Source organism: Carassius carassius, chromosome 34, assembly GCF_963082965.1.
Source record: "Carassius carassius chromosome 34, fCarCar2.1, whole genome shotgun sequence".
Taxonomy (NCBI): domain Eukaryota; kingdom Metazoa; phylum Chordata; class Actinopteri; order Cypriniformes; family Cyprinidae; genus Carassius; species Carassius carassius.
The window spans coordinates 23,361,287-23,379,182 of NC_081788.1; the positions used below are offsets into that span (position 1 = coordinate 23,361,287).

Sequence of the window (17,896 nt, forward strand, 5' to 3'; positions counted from 1 at the left end):
TTAAACATTTGCTACGTTATCTATGTTCTATTGTGAATAAAATATTGGCTCATGTGATTTGAAATTCCTTTAGTTTTCATTTTATTAAAATTTAAAAAACGTCCCAACTTTTCCGGAATTCGGGTTGTAGTTTGAGATTAATAGACCTATCCCAGGGGTGTCAAACTCAGTTCCTGGAGGGCCGTAGCCCTGCAGAGTTTAGTTCTAACCCTGCACCAGCACACATATCATGTAGTTTTCAAATAAACCTAAATGATTAGATTAGCTGGATCAGGTGTGTTTAATTAGGGTTATATCTAAACTGTGCAGGACTGTGGCCCTCCAGGAACTGAGTTTGACAACCTTGGCCTGTCCCATTTTGACTCCCTCCCACTGTTAAAATGTAACTAAGTAATTTTTACTCTGAGTAAATTTTAAATGAGCTACTTTTTACTTTTACTTGAGTAGATTTTTAGACTGGTACTTTTACTTGTACTTAAGTAAAATTTCATTAATGTAATGGTACTTTTATTTGAGTAGAATATTTTTGTACTCTTTCCACCTCTGAATATAATGTAATTTAATTGAGAACTGTGTGAATGGCACTCTCTGTGGCATGGCAGGATTTTTATCTGATAAATAAACATATCATTTGTCTTTCTAATGTCACAGCATTAAATATGCAACTTTGCTGGCTAACAATTGCATTAATGTGACCAGCTGGATATTAACTAATGCAAATAGATGGTAACCATTGTGACCTAAAATATTTGGGTCAGACTTTGGTCACAATGTTTTAACCACTTGAGGTAATACTCATGTTCTCTAATGTTCTCTAATGTAGTAATGTTCTAATACATGTCTTAGCCTTTAAAGCAAACTCTTGATCTTTCTGTACTAATTCCAACATCTAGTCAACAAATAAATTACATAGTAAGGATATGAAAACATGCACTATAGTATACTGTATACACTGTTTCGTTGTCCATTTTAAATCCACATATGAATTGTCCCCTGTGCAGCACGCAGTGTCATGCGTCAAAACAAAAAGAATGTGGTGTCAGTGATTTCCACCTCAAGAGGCCGCTCTCATACTGTATAATGACAGCAGACATTCTCAGCCACTCCAAAAATGGACACAACCCCCCAAAAAAAAAAACTATTGGAACGGATTTTTGGCCTATATTTCCGGCAATCAACTATCGTGCCAATTAATCAGTCGACCTCTATTCAAGACAATGCAAAATATGCTAGAAGTCCTACATTTTGATAAACAGGTCGTCTAAGGTTTTGTTTTTCTAAGGTTCAGAAATATGGTGAAATATGTATAAGAAATATAAAATTATACATACACACACATACGTACACGATAAGGCTGCTGCGAGATCTAGTGAGAATCATTCAGATTCTGCACAGAAATCTGTTATAAACAGCGCTGACATACGTAAGGAAACCAGAAGTGGTAATGCTAACTGTAAAAATGGTGTTGTGGTAGAAATAGTCGAATGCATCATTCATTCATTTCAGGGTTTGTACATCTTTTTGAGAAATTTTATATCTCGATTACGATATATATTTGATTTAGTTATTTTTTCTTTTAATGAGGTTTTTTATGATATTAAGATTTGATACTGTAGAATTTTCATAATCCTTGTCACCAATGTCAATATTAAACTAATACAAGAAAATAATAATAAAAAAAACTTAAGCTCACTGGAGATACATAAACAGTGATGAAATAAGAACAAGAAACTAATTACAAGCAATAGGACAAAAACTACAATGAATAAGAAATACATTGTGTAAACAATGTATTTTGCGGCACCACAAAATAAATGTTAGAGCACAATATGAATCGATAGACTTTTAATTTCGTCCATCCGATTTACATAGTCATATCGCCCAGCCCTACTTATTAGTTATTAACTTCTACATTTTGAATTTATAAAATCACTATTATAAAATATCAAATCATCAAGAAATCAGATTTTGTCAGAATTTTACACATTTTTCGTGAACTTTTCTTCAATTTGCTACTAAATCACACATAATCACTGAAGTTGGTCAATTCCATATGCTAGAAAAATAATGGTACATTTAATAATAGCGGAAGATATATATTTTCTGTATATAAATAGTATATTTTGCACACAGCAAAAAGTCCAGTGTTAAATTAACTCTGACAGAGTTGATTTCAACACTTTTTCAGAGTTTATATAGCTCCACACTCTCCGGAGTTAAAATAACACTTTCAAAATAGTTAAATATTTAACACAATGCCGGAGTTCCTAATTTGACTCCAAAAAAAGTGTTAAAATAACACTAAAAGGGATACAGAAAAACAACACTGTTCAGAGTTGCATGTTTTAGGTGGTTAAATCTGTACAGTCTCAAAAGATCTACAAAATAATGTTAAATAAACAACAGCACACAAAATATTTGCCAATGACTTGTTTATTTGTTATTCTCACCTCTTAAATGTGAAATCAGCTGTTGACTGTCTGGGTGGTCTTTTTGACAAATAAAACAGATTAGCATTCTGTCAACATCATACTGCCCGACTAAGTTAAGGTTACTTTCTGGTTGAGCAGTCTGGCTCTCAAATCTCTAACCCTGGGAGACATTTTACCTTCATCAATGTTATACACTGTTGTCTGCAGGAATGTGTAAAAGTTCACAATGCACCATCATAGGACAAATTGAACACAAAATGTGCCTTGAAAAGTTCATCAAATGCTCCAAGGGAGCGGTTTGCCTGGCATGGGATGAGATGCTTATCCAAGATGATGTAGAAGCACTCAGTCTTGCTTTTCTGGCGTCCAACAGCAAGGAGGTAGGGATGCTGATGCTGGATGTTGTTGAGGGGCTCCTCCAAACTGCAGCATGACTAAACTTAAAAGGAACATTGAATATTAGACACAAACATAATGTCCAGTAAGAGAAAACAACAGTATAAAAGTGACTGTTCAAACAACTCAACGGCTGGTGCAATATGATAATGCATATGAATGATTTTAAATCTCCATGTTAGAGCAACCCAAAACACAATATTAAAATGTCAATACCTTATGAAAGATTACAAGTCTTTCAGCAGCATCACATGGACTGATTTTTGGAGACTTCAGTCCTCCTGGTGATGCTGGAAGGAGATGTATCAGTTAAAGAAGGGATGCCATTTCCCGGTCGTAAACTAGAGATGAAATTCACATGAAAACAAAAAACAACACATGAATTAATTATTCTAAACCTTCTAATTAAATATTTTAAGTTGAAGAATAGAAAGCATTTTAAACATTCACCTGGTTAATGTAGTCTTTTTAAAGATTTTATGTAGTGCAAGTTATTTATTTGCTATTAATACGGAAAACATCCAATCTCATAGGTTCTGAAGTTCCTGAATTTTAATATTTTTTTGTCATCAAAGCAAAATATATTGTAACTGTAACTGCAAATATAGCAGATGTGTAAAAAAAAGCAAATCAAATACAACTTACTTGTCTCATGAAGGTCACTTCCTTCAGGACATTCTGCTGAGAGCAAAAACTGACTCATCTCTGCTGTTGAAGTAAATTGCTTGGTGTCTTTAATGACATTTGGCCTGAAGAATGTGTCCCTCTTCTGAAGCAGCCTGGAGGATGTCTCAGTGTCAAACAGGAGAGTGAAGTCTTGACCAACCTTTAAGAAGATATTAAACTATAAACAATATTCTCAAATTGCATTCTTGTGAAAACATGTTATTCCAAACTTACCAGGCCTTTTGTATCTAGGAATCTTGGGAAGGTGGAGAGGATTTCAACACTAGAGCCTGGATCTTTAATAAGCTCTTGGCGATGCTGAAAGGTCTCTCTCATCTTTTGGAATATTAGGGACTTCTCTGTGGTATGGCTGAGCAAAGAAATGCCCTCTTTTGCAAGCACTCCCATCAAGTTGTCCTTCAAAATTAGTAGCCCTTTGGCATTTTGGGCCTCCTAGAGAAACATCATGAGGGCTGTCTAGTGGCAAAGATCCTCGTCTAATCTTCCTGTGGACTGTTTTCATATGCCAAGCAATGTATCCTATGTTGCTTGCAGCATCATAAAAGTGTTCCTTAAAAGAATCACATTTCTATGTCAGATATCATAACATTGCAATTATAACATGAAAGGGTCATGCTGACGATGACTTACGTAGCCTTTCTTGGAATATGGATCTCTGAGGGAACAGTATCACTATGCCAAGAGCATACTTTTCTCTGATAGCTTTAGCAGGGAGTTGCCTAAGAGAAGATATCAAATTGGTCTTAATTTATACAATGGTCATGCAGCTTTTTTTTTTTTTTTTTTTTTTTTTTTTTTATAAAATAAATTAAAATACCCATGTGTATCAATCACGTGAGCCACCAGTGTGTTGATCATTTGTCTTCTTGTGGCATCTGTTAGAGTTTCTATTTCTTGATACTCCTGTAGTACTCCTTCACCACCTTAATTTTAGAACATCCTCGACCAACTAAAAATTAAAATTAAATATGACCCTGGTGATTCATTAATTACCACAGACTCAGAGGGGTTAAAAAATTATATATTTTGGATAATTTTCATTTCTGGGTGAACAGAACCTTTAGGACACTGACATAAAAAGCTTTGTTCTAACCTGTTTTGCAGACAGTGCAGTCCTCTTTTCTTTGTCTCTTGTTAGGGACCTCATGTAAGATAACAGTCGATGCACTTGAACTGTTGCTTTTGTCAGACTTCTCAGAAGACAAAGAGTCTGAAAATTCTAAATAATTAAAGTATTAAAATATTACAAATATTGTGATGACCAGCACAAGAATCAGAAATAGCCAATTTATCATATTTATCCTGAGTTGCTTGATAACACAACTTAAACATTCAATAAAGCTCACCATCATTTGAGAAAACAGTCAGCACCACAGCCTTGTCCAATGAGGTCACTGAATATTTCTGCATCGACTTCTGTCCGTTGCATTAGGTGGCAAGCAAAATTTCTCAATAACTGAAAAAAATTAGAAAAAATTATTTAAGTTGACGCCCTTACTTACTTCACAACAAATTTGAACAGATTTGAAAACGTATCTTTATGATGCAAGCAAAATGTAAATATGAATTATTTTTTCCAATGTATCCCCTTCTACAGAACATTATATGATAAAGGCAAATACAGAAATGAGGCAACAACACAATACACAGAATTTATCAGATTTTAATCAAATTCTTAGTTATTTTAAAGGAGTAAGAAAAAAAAACAACCTTTGATGTGAAATTGCATAAAGTTAAACCTCTCTTCAATGCAGTCCAGCTTCACATACTTCTGCTGTTCATACAGTAACTTAGCTAGCTAACGAAGCTAATCACGTCGACGATGGCAATAAACGAGGCTTTGTAAAAGATCGTTCGTTTTATTAATTCGGTAAATCATTTTAATTAATTCGAGGCCAAGCTGTTATAATTTGATTCCTTGTTTTAGTTAAATCGAAAAGCGCGAGCGTAGTAAACCGCTGCCACGATGTACGTTAACTTAAAATGTGGAAGCGAACGCACACACACACAGCCTAATATACGTTTATGCACAGTGCTCCATAGCACGTTATGTTGTACATTCTCTACTGAATAAGCACCAATCATAAATGTAAAAGTATGATTCAATTTAACTTACCTTTCAAAGCCACACGAGGATTAATGGCGACGTCTTCATAGATTTCACCAAGGACGATTGGAAATGCATGGGCGGAGTCTAATTACGTCTCTATGGAGTTTGTTTAACACTGATGATCAACTCTGTGAAATAACTCCAACACCAAACACCATTTTACTCTGAATGTGTTAAAATTACTCTTTGGGTGTTGAAATCAACTCGGAAATGTTTAACACAGAAATTTCAACTCTCCAATTTTTGCTGTGCACCTGTTACTGTTGTTAATAAAAGTAAATTTTCTATGCATCTTAACTCAAGCTTATTTTTTTACTGTCAAATCTGTATAAACAATAAACAAAAGAAAAATAAGAAATGAACATGAAATATGTAATATTTTTATAAGTGTAAAAAATGTCACAGAAGTGTTTGATAACAACAGTTAACAAGAGTAATATCAGTTTCTCTACAGTTCAGGGTTCATGGTGACATGGAGTTTCACGCTGTTCCTGTTCACTGGAGCATCTGCGTCTCATAGTCAAGACTCAAGCCTGCTGTTCTTACATCAGCAGCTGAGGTAATGATAGAGTGTGTGAATGCATTATCCAAAAGAAGCTGTATTGTGCTAGTCACGTGGCTCTGTGCAGGAGCTGCTAACAGACAGGCACTATAATTAACACACAAAAAGTGTGCACATGGAACACAATCTTAGTTTATATGCATGTTCTCATAGGTGGTCTTGTAAATGCTTGGATTATTGCATCCTTAATCCTAATGCATTAAAAATAGCATGCTAGGTTGATTGCAAACTATTGCAAACTCCCAGATTGCAAACTAAACATTTATATCAATAACTGATATGCTTGCTTAATCAATTTAACATGCATTAAATATAGTGAAAGAATCAAATGTACTGTATTAACATTTTAACAATCATGGTAACAATACCGGCATAATGTCACCACATATTCAAAAGTATGTATTTTACTATCACCAGTGAAATACATACTTTTAGTGTGTCACAGAAATATAGAAAAAAGGATTCAACCCATATTTCTCTTCAAGTGCAAACTAGTGTTATGTTACTAGTCCAGATGATGTTGTTTTCTACATGCTCCTCATTATGAATATATCAGCTGGGTTTCCTCCAGCAAGCCTTTGACAGATGAGCTTTGGTAAAACTAAGGTTAGCTCTTATTCCCTGTTCCTGTGTCACTCAGCTCCCTGTATTACAGCATTGTCTCTTCAAGCCTAGTACTTCTTAAAAACAGTGTGGGTGTAAAGCCCTGCTAGAACAATGAGAGCCGTGGATGGTTGACAGCTGTCTGTCCTGTCAGAGTGTGGACACCCCTGTGGCGTGACAGTCTCCTGGCAGATGAACTCCTATATGCTTTTGCCTGTTCGCCAATAGCAGAAATTATTGTAGGCTCACACCACAGTTTCTTTACAGCAAACAACCAAGGGGAGATGGGGAGCACAAATTTAAACTGATCAATCAATTAATCAACAGCTGTTTATAATAATTAGGCTACCGCTGGGTTTATGTGAAGCAAGCCAGGCACACAATCTCATTAAATATGTGTTTACAATTGTTACCTGGCACCAGGCATGATAACCTAGCATTAATTTGAGCTTAATGTGTTTTTCCAACACTGTGATTCTGCTTTTTTAATCTAATTATAACAGTTTGATATAAATGTTGAACATGGGGTGAACAGTATGATGACAGTGGAAATCCAGAAAAGCATTCTAATCCTAGTCATAATCTGCAGAATCCACAAAATATCAGTTAAAACAAATTTGTAAAAAAATAAATAAATGAATGAATAAATAAGAGGTATCATAAAAACTGCTTTTTGCTTTTTATTACTGGCTTGAATAAACTATTTTACATGACAGATGTTTACAGTTATTTGTAACTATATGCCAATTTCTGCATTGCAAAGCGAATTCTGAATAGCAGTCAATAGTGAATTTAAACAGATGGTGTACTTTATCTCACCAGCACGGGGGCTAACAGGGCCATGTTAACCAGCCAAGTTTTGACCATTTAGTTAAAATTAAAATTGGTTAAAATGGCATATAAAAGCAGGTCTCACTCTGAAATGTATAATAACAGCAAGTCTGGCAGGAAATTATTTACAAAATTCACACAAGATGGTCACTGCTCACTACTGTCTAAGTGTTTGACCCTGACATATATTTTTACACTCTTATTACACACAATATTTTGTGAATGACTTGGTCAATGGTTCTTGATGAATAACATTTTTTAAATGTTATTCACATAAAAGAGTTCATTCAGCAAATCATTGTATATAAACCACACCAAATATCTAGTGGTCGACCGATATTGTTTTTTTTGTTTTGTTTTTTTTTAATGCTGATGCTGATATGTGAAAAATGTCTAATATCGTCCAAAATATAGGCATTGGCAATATATCGGTCGACAGTGTTGGGGAGTAACTAGTTACATGTAACGGCGTTACGTAATTTAATTACAAAATTATTGTAACTGTAATTAGTTACAGTTACTAAGAAAAAATGAGTAATTAAATTACAGTTACTTATGAAATTTTTTACGATTACAAAGGGGATTGCATTTGAATATTTACACACATCCACATACAGATTTAACTGATTTCTTTCCCAAATTGCACTGACTTTTCTGAGACATACCGCGCTAATAATTTCCGGGATGCGGAAATACAGTCTAATTCGTAGAATCCAGTCATAAAAACGGAATGCCTAACGCGGACGGAATATGCCACATTTTGGATGACTAAATCAAAAGTAGGTCAGTACACTTGAATCAAAACATGACATCGACTAGTGTCTGTGAATATAAAGCCCCAAAAATGCAATATATGACTTTCACATTCTGCGTGTCTGTGGAAATCAGGCGCGGACTGGACACCGGGAGAACCAGGACAATTCCCGCGGTGGCCTGGCAGCCGATTTTGCCCCACTATTTAATATCATTATTGTATAATTGCCTGCCGAGTGTACTAAAGCGATCATTTGCGAATCCGTCATTTGATAATTAAATCTCTAATAAGTCATGAAGTGTTAGTTGTGACTCGCGCGCTCTCCGCGCCTCCGCCAAACGGTTTGGATCAGAGGTAGCCCCTAATCAATGCGAGAGAGAGAGAGAGAGAGAGAGAGAGAGAGAGAGAGAGAGAGAGAGAGAGAGAGAGAGAGAGAGAGAGAGAGAGAGAGAATAAAGTGGACTGCTGGAGCAGAGAAGCAGAACTCCTGTTCAGGGTTTCAGGTCAGTTTCATCTGTAAAGATGTTTTTTTGTCTTTGTTTTTTTATTTATTTAATCAAGCAGCAGCACGTTGCTCATCAGTCATCACTCAAAATACTATATAAAGGACATCATTATTATCTGTTGTAATGTTACAGTAGTAATTCAGCTGAAAAAAAATCCAATTTTTTTTTATAGGTTTAGGGGGAGCTATGACAGTCAACAACACAACCCTTACGAAAATTAACATTTTAATATTTAACTATAAATCCAGAGAAAATGGTTACTATTGTTTAAATGTGATAACCAAAAATGTAAAATTATTTTACAAATGTATTTATTTAAAAATAAATACAAATCCATTTGCAAAAAAACAAAAACAAAACAAGGTTATTTTACTTTTATATAGGCTAATAAAAGCATGGTAATTTTTTGTAAGGGAAAAACATGACTCGTGTACAGTATTAGGATTTTTCTATAAAGATATTGTAGTATTGTAGAGTATTGTATTGTAAAGTATAGTTTTGTTCAATCTTGAGTATTAAAGTCATGAGAGTGATGGATAACAGGGCAAAATAAAGAGACTGAAGAGAAAAATAGAAGTGAAGGTGCAGTTCAGGAGAGAACTTATAATTATTTTGCATGTCCCCAGGTCCATACAAAAAATAGTTTTGTCCATGAATTTGTTTGTATGAGTTTGAATTTTCCAGTCTGAATTTTTTTCCCAGTCCGCCCCTCCTGTAAATTAATGGCAAAGACATGGTTTCATTTACTACACATAGGCCTACTGAAGCTCGCAGTGTTTTCAACCTCTGCCGCCTCAATATAGGAGTACACGAGCACATAAACATAATTTCTAGAACTGCTCTGTGTCACTTCATGTGCATTTTACTTATTTTGAGAAAACTATCATCATATACAGAGACAGCAGTTCAAAAAACACCAATGTTTCAGGAGTTTATTACACAGAATACGTCACATGCTTATTAGATAACTGTATTTAAGTTGATGTATATGCTTTTATTTATTATTCTTTAATTTTCACAAATTTAGAAAAGTAATCAAAAAGTACTCAAAAGTAATTAGTTACATTACTTTAATAAAGTAATTGAAAAAGTTACACTACTATTACTTTTTAAACAGGGTAACTTGTAATCTGTAACCTATTACATTTCCAAAGTAACCTTCCCAACACTGTCGGTCGACCACTACAAATAACTGTTTTGAAGGACACATTTACCATTGATCAGCAAATTTTCAAAGGCAAAATCCAGTCTAGCTTATTGGAAAGACTTTTATAGAGGCAAATTCAAAGTGAATTCTCTAAATGTGTATTTTTGCCTCCTTAAGAGCTCAGCATTGCAATTTTGTAACATTTTTCTAAAAAAGAACTTAAAAAAACGCCTAAAATTCAAATTTTTAAAAGCAATGGGTTCCTAAAAACATGTTTAATAGGGAAAAACAATACAACTAATATCAACACTTGGACATGTGAGGGTTAAATATGTTTTAAAGTAAAAAAAAATACTGTTTTTAGTACTGATGTTTACTTTTGTGCACACACGTCACGCACTATACCCAGGGTGCGATTTGTAAAAAAAAAACAGAGGGGGGAATGTTTTGAAACATTTTAATTCATAAAAATAAATAATGAGAACATGAACTAGATAACGTCATGTGCTAATTAGCATATTTATTACGTAAGTGCATCGTATTGTATTACCTCCCTATGCTCACATACTGCAATTTAATTTAGCCATTTAATTTAATTCTCAATAAAACTGTTTTTATTACTATATTTTAATGTTTCTGTTGTCAGACAACAGAATGAATATTATAATGACTGAAACGCGGTCCATTAAGACTACATAACCAGCTCTCAAACATTGATCTGCAATAATGAAATAAAATGCACATACGATAAAGTCAGTGGTTGTGCTGTGACTGATGTCGGCTATATTTGCTTGTAAAATAGAATTAGAAGCAACAGAATATATTTCTTTTTTTTTACAGAAAGTGCAGAGAGAGAGGCTCGCGCTGGGAAAGAGAGACCTCGCGCTCGTACGGCAGCACCAGAGAGTCTCCGAGACTTAATAATGATTGCCCAAAAAGTTGTTAGATTTGTCGATTTGCAGAGTGGTGAATACCAGGGGGGCAGGGTTTCATATTTTTTTGAAGCACCCCTGGGCGCCGCCATTGGCTAGCGGACGCCCACCTGCTGTTAGCATTCCATTGACTCCCATTCATTTTGGTGTCACTTTGACAGCGAATAACTTTACATCTGAGGCGGTTAAAGACTGCATTTGTTCATTAATTATTTCTAAAGAAACACGAAAATTTATAAAATGCTCCATTACCTTGTATCTTACATTATGGTCCCGTAGAAGCAGTTTTTGTAAAAAAAATAGGCTAACGATTGTGTCATAACCAGCGACTCTCTGTAGCACAGTAGATAAATTACCGTATGGACAGGAGGAGAAGCTCGCAGGCAATCTTTTACTATCTATGAGGCTATCGGGGGGACGTGGAGGAATAAAGTCAAGGGAGATAATTAATCAGAATACTTACCAAAATTGGCTCCTGTTCACGCTCGCCCTCTCTGCAAGATTCGGTGGGTGATTCAGATTTATCTTGGCACAGCGATTAGAAGACTTACAGGTTGCTCACATGACATCTACATCATCAAGCTCAGTTTGAGTCTGCGCAGTACGCTCGACCCCCAGGAAGTGCGTGCTTCTAATTGACTTCACTTGTCTCCGTTGAATCCAATGGGGTCGCTGTGTCCATTTCTTTTACTGTCTATGGTGAATACAGAGAGGCTGCGCTGCAGCTATATCAGAGCCAGCCAAAGTAGCGCATTTTAAAATAAAATTGACTTAAATTAAACCACGGATCCGTGATAAGTTTTGTGATCTGTCCTGCCACTAGTGTAGTAGCACTGATCACTTTGAGGGGGGGGTAAATTTATCCCCACCGGGGATAAAAATAATTCAGCAGAGGCAGGGATACATTGACCAGAAACAGGGAAATCCCACGCATTCCCCCCGGCAAATCGCACCCTGACTATACCAGAGTTTTTACCATCATATACCATCATTTTCATCATCCAAAGAAATCATGTTCACCATAACGCATGCACGTTTTCACAAAATTGGCAGCACAGACTGATGTTGGTGGATTTGAAGGATGCTTATCATGGTCTCTGAGGGAGCTTTATGTTTGCCAGAGCCTCAGCAACAAAGAAAGAGAGTGCAAGGGGAGTACACCATGCCACATGCCCCAGCTTAAAGAGGGGGTGGGTGACTAGTAGACACCAATGCTAATTAATGCCATTAGGGATGAGGTCCTCTCATTCCCCAAGATTCTGGGTGACTTGCAACCAGACCCCAAGATTGCAAAGACACCATTTGCATTTAAATGACTGGAGTCCTGTGCCAGCCAATAATACGATTTAAGGAAGGACTGGCAACCCATTTATCCTACTCACAACGACTATACAATCATACTTCTGCACCACCATGCCACCATACTGCGCTTATCCGTACTTCCTGTACACAGTGCTGCTAAGATACAGTCAAGAGCAGAGGAATAACAACTAGCACAAAAACATGTCAGCATGCACTGATAACTGCAACTCAGCGACACTGGAAATGACACAAGAAAACATTAATTTAGTGTCAACAAATGCTTCAATGCAACGCATTGTGTTTGGAGTGTTTGGATGAACCAGGAAATAGGTAATTTAAAAAATCTAAACTGAACCCATTTACTTTAAAACATGTTCTTGGTCTTGCAATAAATCATCATTCCACAATTTAAAAAAAAAAAGGTTACCTTATGTTTTCACAAATCAATCAGTCGCTAATTAAAACATAAAGTCCCGAAACAGTACTTTCAATAAGACAAAAGGCACTGTGGATTTGTAGTCAATTACTTGGCATCCCACTGATGCAAGCTTTTACAACAGTAAATAGTTTAATTAATAATGACTTAAAATTTGTTAATTGAAAATATTATATAAGCTGCAATTACCATGAATAAAATGCACTTTTTAATCAATATCGTAGTTTTTATGTAACAATGTCATATATTTGATGAACTTTCTGTGCACTTCCTGTCTCTCTCTCTCCATTCATTTTCCATTCTTTCTCTTTGCACTCTGTGGACATGACTTCATTAAAATTTAATGAGCGACTGACTCATTTGATACCACCAGAGCTTATCATCTTCACTCAACTCCTAATGAGGGTGCAAGCTTTGATGGAATAATGCCTCACCATTTCATCTAGTTGGAGGAACACAGACAGGATAAAGAGCATGTGAAAGGAACAGAGAAAACTTGTCCAGATCTGACTACCAACACTTCAACTATACATATGCAATGTATTACCGAGTTTACACCTTTGTTCCATCAAAAAAATTATGTACTTTAGGAATCATATAGCTACAACAGGCAACACCATGCACACAGGTCAAGTGTAGTAGCATGACACTCAAAGTTCAATCAGTTTCAACTCTGACCTCATTAACCAAATATTACCAGATAATCAGAATGGCATATTATTATGTGGGTAGTGCCAGCACGGAAATCTAAACCGAATGTCAGAGAGACTAAATCCTCTGCACATATAGAAAAATCAAGTAGTACAACACAACAAGACATATGATTCCTATGATTCCTTTCACTTTGGAGTGTTACAAGCTCTTGATGCATAAAGAAGATCCGTAAAGTTGCAACTTGACTAAAGTCTCAAACCCAAAGAGATATATATTCTTTATAAAAGTTAAGAGTCAACCACGCCCTACTAAAATGGCTCATTCTAACACACCCCCACATCTACATCATGATGTGGGAAGATCTGCATAACATCGGCCAAATGTTCACGCAAAGAAAGAAGGTGTAACTTTTATTATTGCTGTTGCTGCCGCTGCCATGTTGCGGAGACGCTGTGTTCTTCGTTGTGAAAGCGTAACTACTTTGGTTAGCCTTACAAAAGAGGACACAACTAGAAATCAGTGGTTAAGTTGTATTTACAACACCGTTCCAGAACAGTTCAACCCAAATATACAGATGTGTGCTGCACATTTTCTGGAGGATGAGGACTGTTTCCTGAACCAGTAGCCTACAGTGTGTCTGTGGTACAAAGGCTGATTCTAGAAAGTTGGGCAGTTCAAAACATTGCAATGACAGTCTGGCACTTCTGACTTACAACCTGTAAGTATGTTTTTTTTATATTTAAAGGTCCTATGACATGAAAATTTCACTTTCTGAGGTTTTTTAACATTAATATGACTTCCCCTAGCATGTATGTGGTCCCCAAGTTTCTAAAAATTTTAATCGGTGCAAATCGAGATTTTGCTATTTTTCTCTGCCTTTGAGAAAATGGAAGCTCAAACGGTCTGATCTGGAATCTCCTCTTTGTGACGTTGTAAAGAGAAATGTTACCTCCCCTTTCTCTGCCCAAACTGCCGTTACAATGAATGACGCGGTTATGCTGCACAATGGAGCTCTTACTGTATTCATGTGGTGTATTCATTTGTTTGCTGTTAGTTGTGGTGAAAGCATTTTGTGAGAGAAAACGTGTTGCAATAATGACGAGATCACTGCATTCACGCGATAAACAGACTCTGTCTATTCAATGCTCATCACTGCAGCCTTTCATGTGATGGGAAAAGATCGAAAAAATAATTATATAATCAACAAATCCACGATTCGTTAATCTCGACAGCTGTAGTATATATATATATATATATATATGAGAGGGTTCCACATGTAATACGCATTTCAAATGCAAAGATGTCAGCCAATCATAACAGTTGTCGTTTACTCGGAGTCTCACAGCAGACACGCCCCTTCAAACAGAGCATTCAAGCCAGAGGGCTATTATCAGGATATAAAAATGCTTTTTATTTCTAAATTTTAAATGTAAAAATCATACTAACAATATAAGTACACCTAAGGAAACATTAAAAAGCATTTAAAGAAAAGGAAATAATCCATGTCATGAGACCTTTAAATAATTTGTCAATGATGATTCAAATGCGAGTTTTGAGCAGTGTAGAGTAGGCTTGTTGTTTGTTGTTTCTCAGATCACAAATGCAGACACGGCTTTATGTTTATGCAGCGCATGCAACACAACATGTAAAAAGACAGTATAAGTAATTATAATAAGTAATTATTTTCCAACTGGATGCAACAAATGCCTCATTTGTAATGGGTTTTATTGGTTTTGTCTCGTCTAGTGATGTCCGAATCGCGAACGAATCATTCTATTTAACCGGATCATCTTAGTGAACCGGTTGAACCAGTTAACCAAATCGAACTGAATAATTTGAAACAGTTAGCAATAATCCACAAATTGCTTAAGTTATTTGGTTTATAAATGTGCCATACACTCCCTCTGACGTGAAATAAACCAATATCCCAAGATATTCAGTTACTGTACTAACAGTACATTGACTGAACTGCTAAAAGAGAACCGATGATGGGATGTGGACGAGCAGAGCAGCTGGGAGACGGCCTCACATTATGTTAAGGGACATAACATTTCTGTCTCACTATTGAGGCATTCGGCCAATCACAACGCGCTGAATAGCTGGCCAATCACAGCACACCTCGCTTTTCAGAGAGATGAGCCTTGTGAAAATCGGCGCGTTTCACAAGGCAGGGCGAGGAGGAGAAACAATAATGTATAGTATGCGGAAAATAATATGTGTCTTTTTACCTTAAATTGCATAAACATTTCATTACACCAAATACACAAAATAATGTTCTTTTTAGCTGCAAATTATTATTGCTTCTGATGATTTCTTCTCTTTATGATGTGTATGACCAACTTTGTCTTGATTTACAGGCACAGAGGTTTATACAGTATACATGGGTGTTTGTGTTTGTTGTTATTGCTGTGTGTGCATGTCAGGAGTCAGTATACATCTTACAGGCCCCTGAGAAATAGGGGTTGAGAGGCTAAAGTCTTTCTCACATTTTCTTCGTCACTTAAACCAGACAAAGATCCAGGGTTCATTAATAATGAAAGCAAGCTGAAATCATGTAAAATTCTCTAAGAAGCCCATCTCCCTTTGTACTTTAACACTATGACAGCGATTAATATTTCATATGTATCATTACGTTGCACTATGTATGTGTGTGTCTGCTTTTCTTTCCTTCTCTTCCTTTCTTCTCTTTTAGATACCTCTCCTCTCTGAAAAACAGATGAAGAACATAATGGTACTGAGCAAAATGGCCTCTGCCCTTCAGGCTTCTAAATTGTGGTTTACTCTGTAAATGAAAGCTGCAGCAGCCTTTCCCTTGAGGAGAGCACTTTTTGACACTGCTGTTTTGACAGCGCTAATGCAATATCTGTTCTTGCCAATGGAGTGTTTTCAAGGTGCTGTTCATTTCTCCACTCAATCTAGTCTGAAAGTTAACACTCTCCCCAGATGATTCAATAAAGCAGAATTTAATGAAGTAAAATGAGGCAAGAGTCCAGCATATTTAAGCAAATATACAGCCTTATGTTGTGCAACATCTTGCCAGTGCAGAATGTTGACCGCGAGGAAACACTCTCTTATTCTACAATGGAAAATAGTTCAGTTGGTTCAGTTGACTAACTCTGATCTGCAGGTAAATAAAACCACTGGAATAAAACCATGCAACGAAATTCGAAACCAATGAAGATGCCTGACCCCGACATGGAAAGGTTTAAAATCAGCAAACCCAGCATCACTCAGAAGATAGTAGCACTTGTCACTCACCCACTTAGGACAACAATGAAGTCCATGACGTTCCAGCCATTCCTCAGATACGAGCCCTTGTGGAATACAAATCCCAAAGCAATGATTTTTATTCCGGCTTCAAAACAAAACATTCCTATAAAGTAGGGCTCTGTTTTTTCCTGAAAAAAAGAGAGAATAAATTGGGTGTGAGAAAACAGAAACTACCTATATTAAAGAGAGAAAAAAACTCAAGCTTGCCCTAAAAATGCCATCTAGGTAGGGTGCTCATTAGATTTAGAATGTTCTATTCAACAAATCTATTATTAAGACCTTATTTTAATTGAGGTTTTATTTAGTGAGGTAAGATGTTTAAACAACCACCCCTCAGAAATATGTCACAGAGGTAAAACATTAGGGAAAAATGCTTTGAATGGGAATAATTAGCTTGTGGTGAGTGATTCTCTGGGGGAAACTACAGTCTGAATAAAGTTTTCAAAAACAAAGAATATGAGGAAGGAAAGAATATGACCGCACAAGAGAAAAGTGTTGTGCTACATTTAGAGGATAACTGTGTTCTCTAGAATGATCCAGAATAGTAGGTTTGCTAATTACACACATTGCTAGAGCTGCATCTATAAGTAGATAACTAGGCCAAAATGATTAATTTATAACAAATGATTTGGCTAAACAACTTTTAGCAATGCTTCATGTGTGGTTTATGTGTATTTGTTCTCACAAGTCTTTTTGACATGGGTGTCTTGTCCTCTCCAGGCAGGTGTTGCTCCAAGGCCAGAACAATGCAGTTGGCGATAATGGTGGCAAGGATCATGTATTCAAATGGAGTTGAGGAGGAAGGTTAAGGAAGAGTATATACTTAAGACAGATCATTCGATTGATGTTTGGTCATTGGTGTACATATTAACATGAAATCACACTCTGTAACTGTGCTCACCTTGAAAAGCACATACTTGTAAAAATAAAAAAATAAAAAAAAATAAAAAAAAAAAAAATAAATTTTTAAGTACATAACAACTTTTCAATTGTCATTAATCATACAAACCATAAAAACAATAAAACTATTAAATTGTTAAAATCCTAGTTCCTAATTTTTTTAAGTCTTATAGTACCTTATCAAAACAGCCTGTAGGATTTTGGAACCTGTTTGATTTACTCATTTCATAAAAAGAAACAACTCGAAAGAACAGCTAACACTCTCACACAGCCAACGAGTTAATAGAGACCATTGCCTTGTCCTGCCGAACAAAGAGAGCAGCAGTTCACAAGATGTTCTCAGTAACCCTGGTGGTTGTGAGTTCACAGTCAGC

At 36.0% G+C, this 17,896-nt stretch overlaps 2 protein-coding genes across 7 annotated transcripts in view; both read right to left on the reverse strand.

The window, feature by feature from the left end:
- LOC132114778 (voltage-dependent R-type calcium channel subunit alpha-1E-like) overlaps nucleotides 1–17,496 on the reverse strand; it is a 132,714-nt gene extending 115,218 nt beyond the window's left edge. Inside the window, exons 1-2 of one of the 2 annotated variants that reach the window (XM_059523098.1) lie at nucleotides 17,308–17,496; nucleotides 16,611–16,750 (exon numbers count right to left, since the gene is read on the reverse strand). In XM_059523098.1, the coding sequence (XP_059379081.1) occupies nucleotides 16,611–16,750; nucleotides 17,308–17,400 (233 nt within the window). In that variant the 5' untranslated portion in view covers nucleotides 17,401–17,496. The remainder of the gene's footprint in view (nucleotides 1–16,610; nucleotides 16,751–17,307) is intronic. The other variant, XM_059523099.1, reaches the window with a different exon arrangement.
- Nucleotides 2,607–4,652, reverse strand: LOC132114779 (uncharacterized). Of its 5 annotated transcripts, none has more exons than XM_059523101.1 (6): nucleotides 4,609–4,652; nucleotides 4,146–4,234; nucleotides 3,729–4,065; nucleotides 3,474–3,654; nucleotides 3,045–3,109; nucleotides 2,607–2,871 (listed from the first exon to the last, which is right to left on the reverse strand). In XM_059523101.1, exons 3-6 carry the CDS (start codon nucleotides 3,900–3,902, stop codon nucleotides 2,620–2,622), a joined length of 672 nt encoding a protein of 223 aa, XP_059379084.1. In that variant the 5' UTR covers nucleotides 3,903–4,065; nucleotides 4,146–4,234; nucleotides 4,609–4,652; the 3' UTR covers nucleotides 2,607–2,619. The 5 variants fall into 5 exon arrangements, 3 of the variants coding, with proteins under 3 accessions (XP_059379084.1, XP_059379085.1, XP_059379083.1); XM_059523102.1 differs by lacking the exon at nucleotides 4,609–4,652 and adding an exon at nucleotides 4,333–4,459 and having other exon boundaries at nucleotides 2,607–2,866; XM_059523100.1 differs by lacking the exon at nucleotides 4,609–4,652 and adding an exon at nucleotides 4,333–4,459.
- Nucleotides 17,497–17,896: the final 400 nt, after the last annotated feature.

What these genes read in the sequence shown, in the direction of transcription:
- LOC132114779 (XM_059523101.1), bottom strand. Translation starts at nt 3,902, where the DNA reads ATGGGAGTGCTTGCAAAAGAGGGCATTTCTTTGCTCAGCCATACCACA. An exon ending in TCCTAGATACAAAAGGCCTG is followed by an intron (nt 3,655 to 3,728) that starts GTAAGTTTGGAA and finishes ATCTTCTTAAAG; the next exon opens with GTTGGTCAAGACTTCACTCT. An exon ending in AAGTGACCTTCATGAGACAA is followed by an intron (nt 3,110 to 3,473) that starts GTAAGTTGTATT and finishes CAGCATCACCAG; the next exon opens with GAGGACTGAAGTCTCCAAAA.